The 11532-nt window shown below is 44.5% G+C and overlaps 1 protein-coding gene across 1 annotated transcript; it reads left to right on the top strand.

Annotated features, from left to right (window-relative positions):
* The first annotated feature begins 293 nt into the window (after positions 1-293).
* Positions 294-10565, top strand: LOC121582542 (AN1-type zinc finger protein 5-like). Its single transcript, XM_041898417.2, has 6 exons — positions 294-441; positions 7649-7821; positions 7954-8056; positions 8253-8341; positions 8500-8628; positions 8804-10565. Exons 2-6 carry the CDS (start codon positions 7668-7670, stop codon positions 8950-8952), a joined length of 624 nt encoding a protein of 207 aa, XP_041754351.2. The 5' UTR covers positions 294-441; positions 7649-7667; the 3' UTR covers positions 8953-10565.
* The last annotated feature ends 967 nt before the right edge of the window (positions 10566-11532 follow it).

Genomic DNA, 11532 nt, shown 5'->3' with positions numbered 1-11532 from the left:
TGACAATTTACTCATGTGTGTTGTTGGGGCACCATGTCCAAACCTACGAATTATGACGGATGACAGGTGTTTGGGGTGTTGACTACTCAAGTTCACTGATTTCCAAAACATCCGCAAGAATTATTCAAAATGGTTACATTGTAGCTAACACTTCTCGTATGTGTTACATACTGATTACATATCAGGGACGACCGGAAGTAGGCGCCCCATACCCTGCTGTCTTCCAATCAGAGGGTTGCTATTTTCCATGACGTATGGTACCACTCGTACTAAAAAAGGCACAAAAAAAAAAAAAGCGGAAAACAGTCAATAGCTACGCTAGGGGGCTTAAATTCAGACGGAGCCCTTGGTATCGCAGAAAGGGGAACGGAGAGTCTGCCAGGACTTTTGGTACAGCGAACGACCCACTAACGTTATAGAGCAAAAACATTAGTTCTAAAGGTAAGTTAAGTGAAATGCCTTTAAAAAATATTTGCCAGCCAACTAGCTTGCGCGTTATGTAAAGCAAAGTATTGTTGATTGACGAACGTTGCTGGCTGTTAGTGTCTGAAGGAGAGGGTATCGATAACGGTAGCTAACGAGCTAGTTTTACACTAATTTAAAATATTTTCTAACGTTAACTAGCTATACAGGTCCGTCAAAGCAAATTTAACCCAGTTTCATTACTTTTCGATTAAACGATGCGGGTAAACGGCTAGCTAGTTAAAGACAGCCAATTTACTTTTTTCCCCCAATAAATGAGTGGCTAAGTTACTCTAGCTAACGTTAGATAGCTGTTTATTTGGGGGGGTCAAAACAATTATTATTTTTTAATAAAGAAGCCTTAACTTCGGAAAACAATTGTTAGCTAGATGGCCTTATCGTCAAAAAGAAAAGGCTTCTCATGAGCCAGCGGTGACTAGTTAGCCACCTGATCTAAAACGGCAACCATCTGATTTCGTATGCATCGTAGATGATAGTTTGCTAAGCTAGCTTGAGTGTGATGTGGGTCAACTCGAGGCAACCTGCTCAACCTTCGAATATTTTACATGGTTAACGTACTTAAGTCTGTTCAAATTGACATCCGTTTTATTTGACGATAACTACAGATGCATAGATTATTTGATTAACTACATTTGTTCATGTTGAATTGTCAAAATAGGAAGATCTGACCGGAACAAAAGGGAAAGACAAAGCGCTAACCTAAGCTAACGTTATCATCTTGACTTGGAAGAACCACATTTCACTAGATATCTCGCTGGATCATATTAATAATTACTGCTGTATGATTATTTCATTTGTAGTTAGCTGAACAGATATCACGACGTTGTTTGCTAGTACAGTGACGTTAGGCTAACTAACTTAGCTAGATGTCGGAATTACGATCTTCACTAGCTACGTAGCCTAGCGTGACTCAGTGGTTTAAAGAGCAGTCGAGCGGAGGCCTCTAGCTCTGCTGGCACTGCACCGTCTGACTCAGCCAGAACTGTTGTCCCAGCTAGCTTGCCAGTCTGTTTGGGGGATGTATTAAATGGATACTGTCTGTATCGAACATTATCAGTTTAACGAGGGGCTCATATCAGTATGGCAGACCGCACATATTTAATTATTTTGATATAAGAGTTGGCTTATAAATGTAGCTACCTAGCAACACATGGGTTATTATATCTATAACGCAAAGCCGCCTCTCTTATCAATACAATTAAAGGCGTGTGTGGTATTGCAGCTTGTATGTAAATGTAAACATTGCAACATTAACATATCTCAGTCAAACCGTGAGCGCCTCCACACGTTCCTGTAGCAATAAACGAACGCACCCGTCTTACTGTGAGCAGGCACTAAGGTTTGGTGACGTAACCAAACCTTAGTGGGGCTTCCAGGGTTGCCTATAAATAGCGTAGCGAGGTCGTGTGAGTGCGCCTTTGAGATCAGCCTGTCACATTGCACCCTTGTGACAGGCGAAAGCTAATACCCCGTCCATGCGAGTATGGGACAGCAAAGAGCACTGCAGTCAGCAGGCATACACGTGATGGGGCGACAAAGTGCCTTTCTGGGGGAAACCTCAGCATTTCGCTAGAAAGCGTGGCATGGACTTCCCCCTGCATTGGGGCCCCTCGGTTCCTAGAAGACTGATACAAGTGCCTCAACACTTGCTTTTCATGTTCTTCCATGAACAGACTGGTGGGCTACGGTTAGGCTAATGGAAACTGGCTGCTTAATTTTGGGGTATTTGTCAACCTGCCTTATAAGACTGTCATACTGTACCACTATTCCAGTTGTTTGTCCCTTTTCTTGTGAAATTGGGTAGCTGATCAGAACGCTCTGGGTTGGGGAAAGGCTCACACACCACTCCGTATAGCTCTGGATGTGATAGTGAGTGATGCAACCAGAAGGACTGGTTGCTTCTTGCCAATGATTGAAGACTGTTTGCACATCCCACCATCTGTTTAAAGACTCCTGTCTTGTCTGTTGACCTTGTGTTGACGATAACCATGCAGGCAGCCACACATTTACTGTGATGAGCTCACTGGTGGTGCTATCCAGGTTTAAACTTTAACTAGGCCTAAACCCCAACTGATAAGCATAGTGCTGAAAGAGTGGCTGACTAACAGATGCCGATGAAGTTGAGAGAAAAAATGCCTGCAGACAGCGAGGCTATTGAACCCCTGAGATGATAAAATCTCAGCTTTAGAGAACTTAAAATGCATCTGAAAATAAACCCCCTCTGACCCTGTGATGTACGGAGTAAGCGAGTTCACTTGAGTTGAACCCATAGATAGAGGACTCTAGTGCCCAAAAGCCTGTTTTTAGCATGGGCAGCGCCATTGAGGACTTTCACAATTTTTAAATAGTCAACTGAGTGGGACTTCCTATGGGTTATGGAGGGATCACATAATTCCATCCAGGTCACCAGGAAGGAAGTGACACTGAATTATACTTGTGAGGAAACATTCCATAACTGCAGATGTCAGTATATCACCAACCTTGACTTTATATAAGGGTTGGGCGATACTACGATGTTTGACAACCATCGTTTGACGACAACATCGTGATGTGACAGACGCTAGTTTGGTTTTTAACGGACGCTAGTTTAGCTTGTTTTAACATAACTGGCAGCGCACAACAGGGCACAGCCAGGCAACATGCCAAATTACCTACCTATTCTTATTTGCCATAGCCTATTTTAATAAATGTGGTAGGTAGACTTAGCCTACTATTAACATAATGTAAGAGTACAATGTAGATATAAATAAAATAATAATATAAATTGGTCATTTAGCAGACGCTCTTATCCAGAGCGACTTACAGGAGCAATTAGGGTTAAGTGCCTTGCTCAAGGGCACATCGACAGATTTTTCACCTAGTCGGCTTGGGGATTAGAACCAGCGACCTTTCGGTTACTGGTACAACGCTCTTAACCACTAAGCTACCTGCCGCCCAGATGAAGCAGATGGCGCCAAAAGGTAGAGAAATGAACATTCAATTATCTGGCAACACCTCTGGTGGATATTCCTGCAGTCAGCATTCCAATTGCACGCTCCCTCAACTTGAGACATCTGTGGCATTGTGTTGTGACAAAACTGCACATTTTAGAGCGCCCTTTTATTGTCCCCAGCAAAAGGTGCACCTGTGTAATGATCGTTCTGTTTAATCAGCTTCTTGATATGCCACACCTGTCAGGTGGATGGATTATCTTGGCAAAGGAGAAATGCTCACTAACAGGGATGGAAACAAATTTGTGCACACAATTTGGGAGGAATAAGGTTTTTGTGCTTATGGAAAATGTCTGGAATTTTTTATTTCAGCTTCTGAAACATGGGACCAACACTTTACATGTTGTTTTATATTTTTGTTCAGTGTGTATCTATCTATCTTGAACTTTCTTGTATCTCCTAGATGTAAGATAAACACTTCAAAACCTTGTTTCTTATGATTTTGTTTTTTGCCATTTATGAATGTGTTATTCAATGCATTTCTCTGGGCTATAGTAGTAGGCCAAATTCTAATATATATATATATATATATATATATATATATATATATATATGGTGTCACAACACAACTGATTGGCTCAAACGCATTAAGAAGGAAAGAAATTCAATTTTCAAGACCTCTGCAATCCGCCCTGGCATGCTGTCAATTAACTTCTGGGCCACATCCTGATTGATGGCAGCCCATTCTTGCATAATCAATGCTTGGAGTTTGTCAGAATTTGTGGGTTTTTGTTTGTCCACCTGCCTCTTGAGGATCGACCAGAAGTTCTCAATGGGATTAAGTTCTGGGGAGTTTCCTGGCCATGGACCCAACATTTTGATGTTTTGTTCCCCGAGCCACTTAGTTATCACTTTTGCCTTATGGCAAGGTGCTCCATCATGCTGGAAAAGGCATTGGTCGTCACCAAACTGTTCTTGGATGGTTGGGAGAAGTTGCTCTCTGAGGATGTGTTGGTACCATTCTTTATTCATGGCTGTGATCTTAGGCAAAATTATGAGTGAGCCCACTCCCTTGGCTGAGAAGCAACCCCACACATGAATGTTCTCAGGATGCTTTACTGTTGGCATGACACAGGACTGATGGTAGTGCTCACCTTGTCTTCTCCGGACAAGGTGTTTTCCGGATGCCTCAAACAATCGGAAAGGGGATTCATCAGAGAGAATGACTTGAAATCAAATTTTATTTGCCACATGTGCCGAATACAACAGGTGTAGACATTACCGTGAAATGCTTACTTACAGCCCTTAACCAACAATGCATTTATTTTCTTAAATAAAAAAAGTAAAATAAAACAACAACAACAAAAAAGTGTTGAGCAGAAGTAAAATAACAGTAGGGAGGCTATATACAGGGGGGTACCGGTGCAGAGTCAATGTGCGGGGGCAACGGCTAGTCGAGGTAATATGTACATGTGGGTAGAGTTAAAGTGACTATGCATAAATAATTAGTAGCAGCAGTGTAAAAAGATTGGGTGGGGGGCAGTGCAAATAGTCCGGGTAGCCATGATTAGCTGTTCAGGAGTTTTATGGCTTGGGGGTAGAAGCTGTTGAGAAGCCTTTTGGACCTAGACTTGGCACTCCGGTACCGCTTGCCGTGCGGTAGCAGAGAGAACAGTCTATGATTAGGGTGGCTGGAGTCTGTGACAATTTTGAGGGCCTTCCTCTGACACCGCCGGGTAAATGTAATAGAGGTCCTGGATGGCAGGAAGCTTGGGTACGCACTACCCTCTGTAGTGCCTTGCGGTCGGAGGCAGAGCAGTTGCCATACCAGGCGGTGATGCAACCAGTCAGGATGCTATCGATTGGTGCAGCTGTATAACTTTTTGAGGATCTGAGGACCCATGCCAAATCTTTTCAGTCTCCTGAGGGGGAATAGACTTTGTCGTGCCGTCTTCACAACTGTCTTGGTGTGTTTGGACCATGATAGTCCATTGGTGATGTGGACACCAAGGAACTTGAAGCTCTCAACCTGTTCCACTACAGCCCTGTCGATGAGAATGGGGGCGTGCTCAGTCCTCTTTTTTTCTTTCTGTAGTCCACAATCATCTCCTTTGTCTTGGTCAAGTTGAGGGAGAGGTTGTTATCCTGGCACCACACGGCCAGATCTCTGACCTCCTCCCTATAGGCTGTCTCATCGTTGTCGGTGATCAGGCCTACCACTGTTGTGTCGTCAGTAAACTTAATGATGGTGTTGGAGTTGTGCCTGGCCATGCAGTCATGGGTGAACAGGGAGTACAGGAGGGGACTGAGCACGCATCCCTGAGGGGCCCCCGTGTTGAGGATCAGCATGGCAGATGTGTTGTTACCTACCCTTACCACCTCGGGGCCTCCTGTCAGGAAGTCCAGGATCCAGTCGCAGAGGGAGGTGTTTAGTCCCAGGATCCTTAGCTTAGTGATGAGCTTTGAGGGCACTATGGTGTTGAACGCTGAGCTGTAGTCAATGAATAGCTTCCTCACGTAGGTGTTCCTCTTGTCCAGGTGGGAAAGGGCAGTGTGGAGTGCAATAGAGTGGATCTGTTAGGCCGGTATGCAAATTGGAGTGGGTCTAGGGTTTCTGGGATAATGGTGTTGATGTGAGCCATGACCAGCCTTTCAAAGCACTTCATGGCTACAGATGTCAGTGCTACGGTCGGTAGTCATTTAGGCAGGTTATCTTGGTGTCCTTGGGCATGGGGACTATGGTGGTCTGCTTGAAACATGTTGGTATTACAGACTCAGTCAGGGACATGTTGAAAATGTCAGTGAAGACACTTGCCAGTTGGTCAGCACATGCTCGGAAGACACGTTCTGGTAATCCGTCTGGCCCTGTGGCCTTGTGAATGTTGACCTGCTTAAAAGTCTTACTCACATCGGCAACGGAGAGCGTGATCACATAGTCATCCGGAACAGCTGGTGCTCTCATGCATGCTTCTGTGTTGCTTGCCTCGACGTGAGCATAGAAGTGGTATAGCTCATCTGGTAGGCTTGTCACTGGGCAGCTCGCAGCTGTGCTTCCCTTTTGTAGTCTGTAATAGTTCTCAAGCCCTGCCACATCCGACGAGCGTCAGAGCCGGTGTAGTACGATTTCAATCTTAGTCCTGTATTGACTCTTTGCCTGTTTGATGGTTCGTCTGAGGGCATAGCGGGATTTCTTATAAGCATCCGGGTTAGAGTCCCGCTCCTTGAAAGTGGCAGCTCTACCCTTTAGCTCAGTGTGGATGTTGCCTGTAATCCATGGCTTCTGGTTGGGGTATGTACGTACGGTCACTGTGGGGACGACGTCATCGATGCACTTATTGATGAAGCCAATGACTGATGTGGTGTACCCCAGTCCTCAGCAGTCCAATCCCTATACCTTTTGCAGAATATCAGTCTGTCCCTGATGTTTTTCCTGGAGAGAAGTGGCTTCTTTGCTGCCCTTCTTGACACCAGGCCATCCTCCAAAAGTCTTCGCCTCACTGTGCGTGCAGATGCACTCACACCTGCCTGCTGCCATTCCTGAGCAAGCTCTGCACTGGTGGTGCCCCGATCCCGCAGCTGAATCAACTTTAGGAGACGGTCCTTGCGCTTGCTGGACTTTCTTGGGTGCCCTGACGTGCCCTTCTTCACGGCAATTGAACCTCTCCTTGAAGTTCTTGATGATCCAATAAAAGGTTGATGGGACGATTTGTCATTCCAGACATCGCCCAACCCTACTTTATACCTGTTCAAACAAGACTAGGTGGCAGTGTGCATGCACCCTTTCAGATTGTTTGCCAACATAGAAGTAGTACAAGTAAATTGACTACTTAAAAATGAAGATGACCTCCCTGGCGCTGCCCGAGCACTCAGACGCCGTAATGGGACAATGGTGGGATATCTATGGTTGAACCTGAATGAAGTGGCAGTGATTTTTGAATGGCGGCAAGCAGCTCAAGGCTGCAGCGACTCCAGGACTGCCCAGTGAGATTAAACTGCCATGTTCTGAGAATGCTGGAATAGTCATGTTGCTTCTTAGGTTGGGGGTTCAGTATCTTCTATTGGCAGGGGTCGCATTAGCTTTCAGAAATCTGCATTTTCAAAACTCTGACCAGCAAAAAAAGCATTTTTGTTCTTTTTCTTAAACCATTTGACCGGCATCTTTATATTGAAAGTCGTGTTTAAAAAAAAAAATGTATTCCCACTTTCTAATGAGTCTCTGTTTTGATTATGTCCAGGACAATTCAATCAGCAGAGATGGCACAGGAGACCAATCAGAGCCAAGCGCCCATGCTTTGTGCCACCGGCTGTGGTTTCTTTGGAAACCCCAGGACCAGTGGCATGTGCTCGGTCTGCTATAAGGACCACTTGACCAGACAGAACAATGGAGTGAGCCCCCTGAGTGCAATGGGTAAGATCTGCCATTCCTCCATAATTGTTTTTGTTAATCTTTATGTTTGAGAAGCAGATGCCTTATAACTCCATGTTTTTGCAGTCAGTGCATTTTCTCCTAGTAAATCTGATCATGTATTGTCTCATTTAGGTGGCAGTGTGTCCAGTAGCCCCACAATGGAGGCCTCGACCATCCAGAGAATTGAGGCTTCCTTAAATAATGCTGCTGCTGAAGCTGATACCGAAGCTGCCAGGTGAGTGTCTGTTGTTACTCTGAAATGACCATGGAAACCATTCTTTAAGACCAAGTCACACCAAATTACTCCTCTCGCACCACGTTTGTTATATCATTACATCTGAATGAGATGGCTAGTATGAAGTGGAGGATTTGGACTAAAGATTTGTAGCCTACAGCACCTGTTCTCATTCTCTCCCTTTCTCTCACTGTAGTGGGGCAGTAGCTCTTCCTGTTACCCAACAGATGACCGAGATGAGCATTTCCTGTGAGGAGGAAGGAGCGTCGCCTAAAGCAGAACCTGGTGCGTGTTGGATTCATATGGGTGTTCAGTGCCTCACGGTGGGGTGGGGGGGGTCACGTGAGTGGTTACAGGCCTGTGATGGGAAGTGGTTGTGAATAGTCTCTGGGCTCAGTGTTGTTGTTTTGAGGTCTTATTTTTTATTTTTCTGGTCTTTCCAGTGGTCACTCAGCCCACCGCCTCAGCTTTACCTCCCAGTGCTGCTGGCATTGACGAATCCAAATCACCCGAACCTACCAAACTGAAGAAGAACAGGTGCTTCATGTGCCGCAAGAAGGTTGGCCTTACAGGTGAGGACAAACATTCCAGTACTGCTCAACATTGCTGCTTATTCAGTCAGACCTCAGTCAAGAAGGCTGTGGCTTATCATGTGCCTTTCTATGATTGAGTATATGATACACTGTGCAGAGGTGATATGAGCTGGGTCTATTAGTGTGACTCACTGTGCCTTTTTTGCTCCGTCAGGTTTTGACTGTCGCTGTGGGAACCTGTTCTGTGGACTCCACCGTTATTCAGACAAGCACAACTGCCCGTATGACTACAAAGCCGACGCCGCCGCCAAGATCCGCAAGGAGAACCCTGTGGTGGTGGCCGACAAGATCCAGAGAATATAAGACCTCCTCTCACTTTGACCTTGAACACTTGGAGTGATTGGCAAAAAAAAAAAAAGGACTCACGCTTGACCTGCGTTCAAAAGGACTAGTTTTTTTTGTTTTTGTTTTTTTTAACAGTATGGGGGAGTCCAGTTGTCTGCAATGCATGAACGATCACATTTTTCTTCTGTTTTCTGTCTGAGCTTACGATTTAGGAAGAGGAAAAAATAAAAAATAACAAAAAGAATGTCTAAAAAATACAGCAGACAGGACACTCTTTTTTCCAGGGACGCCTGGACCTGGCTTAATTCTTAGTGTTTTTGGGAATCTGATTGTTGTCAAGTAGGCGGTCTGATGTGTTGTGATTGTCATGAGTTTACTACTTTGACTCTCTGTATTTATGAGATTTTGCGGAGTAGAGTGGGGACGCTGTAGCCTATGGGACTGTGAGACTGTTACAGCCCTGACCGGATCAGTCCGTTTTTTTTATATGTACTACCAGACATGTTTGTTTCTGTGCTCTATGGGGCCTCAATTCAGGGGAGACCCCCCAAGCACATTTCTCTATTGTGAGATCAGATGTGAAGAAGTGACTTAAAAAAAAAAAAGACTTCATTTGTTAATCACCTAAAGAACAACCTGTTCAAGAAGCTTATGAAATGATCATCCAGTATGAATGGTGAAAGCAGCCAGACCCTTAGCCCTGACACTTGGAGGATGGATGGATATGTTCTGTTCCAACCCTATAGGCTCTCATCTGAATCAAACAGAATATCAGTGTAGTCATACAAGCCTACTCCACTGGTTCGTTCTTCCTGCAATGTGTGCTGCACTAAAAACCATTGCTTAGGTTTACTTGTATTCGTTAAAGATGGTTTTCTAAAGAAGTATTTAGGTCTGATGCTGTGATGTAATGTGTATTTGAAGGGGAAACTTGGGGCTGCCTCTGGCTGGCTGGATGGGAGACTGGCGGAAGACCGCTCACTTCCTGCAATTGAGATCCAGGTCATAGGACTTCACTCATCCAGCCACTCTGGTCATGTGACAGTGATGCCCATTCTGTGCTCTTTTTTTTTTTTTCTTCTCGTATCTGTTTTCCTGAGGATATGGGGTGTTTTGCTTGGGTTGTTGTATCAATGACAAATAGCCTAAATTAACTAGATTGCTGAGGTTGGAAGGGTTAGGTCCACTAATCTTTTGATCAATATTTCCCTCTTTTTTTTTTTTTTTTTTAATGTATGTGTGCTGATCTATTTCAGAATTTTATTGTGGAGTGCGTATCACATGCTATGTATTAAACACAAGTGTCTGATGTATGCCATTTTCCAGGATGGCTGAATGGATGGTGGCTGAGTATTGTGTATGTATGCAAGTGCTTGTGTTCCTCAGTAGTCAGAACTGATCCAGTGGACTCACTCTTGGTGATCTAGATTTTTTTTTGTTTATTTGGTCTGGCTGCTCAGCGCTGGTCTCTCGGTAGGGCTGTGAGATTTCACCTTTTCATTTGAACCCTTTTTAGTTATGCAAGTTTGTACAAACCATCTTTATATTTATGTACCGCACATATAATCTTGTTACCCAACATTACAGCAAAATTGTACCATGTAAATAAAATTATGTACAGAGCTATAGAATCATGTACTCCGTGGCAATTTATTTAACTCAAATCGTGGATCGAGAGTTACCTGTCTCACAGAACATAGGGTGTTCTTTTAACTTCCTGTTGAATGAGGGAGGGCATGGTTTGTTTTGAAAGTCTTAACTGTTCTACTGAAAAAGTTTGGTTACTAGCTCGCTACCTTTTTGGGGGGGGGGGATCCTGCGACGCGGTTGTCGTCAGCAGCGGTCCCAGCAACTATCTGTCCAGGGATCCTGCCGACCAAGGGTCTGAGGAGCTGCTTGGTGTAGCAGCTAGCCTAGCTGCTATCAAGCTAGTGGGGTTTTCTTGAGGGCTTGAACGCAGCCTGCGACACGGTTATCCCTTGTGGCTGTGACCGCGGATTGTCCCGGGCTTGTGGCTGTCTAGATCCCTGCTGTTTCAATCTTCCCTGCGACCTGCCCTGTCTGGAACTACGAGGGGTAACCGTGTAGCCTGCGTTGCTACCATGACAAAGACAAAAGCCAGTGGGAGGACCGTGGTGCCTATCTATCACTGGTGAATGATCTTTTAAACCTACAAAAATAGTTCTACAAGCAGTTGTTACAACAAGAAAATGGCTTCAAGTGTTGTCCAAATACTGGTGGAGTCAACTAATTAAAGAATGAACGGAGGGGTCCAGGACCTGAAGAACAGTTTACAGTTCTCCAAGGGTCAGCTCGATGAGTTTAAACAAAACTGCAAGATGACAGCAATCTGTAAATCATTGAGAGAGGACAGGACATGAGTTCTGGATGTGAATCCATGATTACAATGACTGAGAAATCAGATTATCTCGATGGACAATCAAGGTGGAACAACATTGTTGGGGAAGGAATTGCAGAATCGCCACATTAGCCATTTCTGAGATTCACTTAGATAATTCCTTTGTAGCAATACAAGGATATAACATATATATAAGATACAGGAATGCTTATGGGAGAGGTGTTGGTGTATATATTCAG

The sequence above is a fragment of the Coregonus clupeaformis genome, unplaced genomic scaffold, assembly GCF_020615455.1.
Source record: "Coregonus clupeaformis isolate EN_2021a unplaced genomic scaffold, ASM2061545v1 scaf0448, whole genome shotgun sequence".
Taxonomy (NCBI): Eukaryota; Metazoa; Chordata; class Actinopteri; order Salmoniformes; family Salmonidae; genus Coregonus; species Coregonus clupeaformis.
Note: the sequence above shows the minus strand (reverse complement) of the source record. Positions and strands in the feature narration are given on the sequence as shown.

What these genes read in the sequence shown, in the direction of transcription:
- LOC121582542 (XM_041898417.2), top strand. Translation starts at nt 7,668, where the DNA reads ATGGCACAGGAGACCAATCAGAGCCAAGCGCCCATGCTTTGTGCCACC. An exon ending in GCTGATACCGAAGCTGCCAG is followed by an intron (nt 8,057 to 8,252) that starts GTGAGTGTCTGT and finishes CTCTCACTGTAG; the next exon opens with TGGGGCAGTAGCTCTTCCTG. An exon ending in GTCGCCTAAAGCAGAACCTG is followed by an intron (nt 8,342 to 8,499) that starts GTGCGTGTTGGA and finishes TGGTCTTTCCAG; the next exon opens with TGGTCACTCAGCCCACCGCC.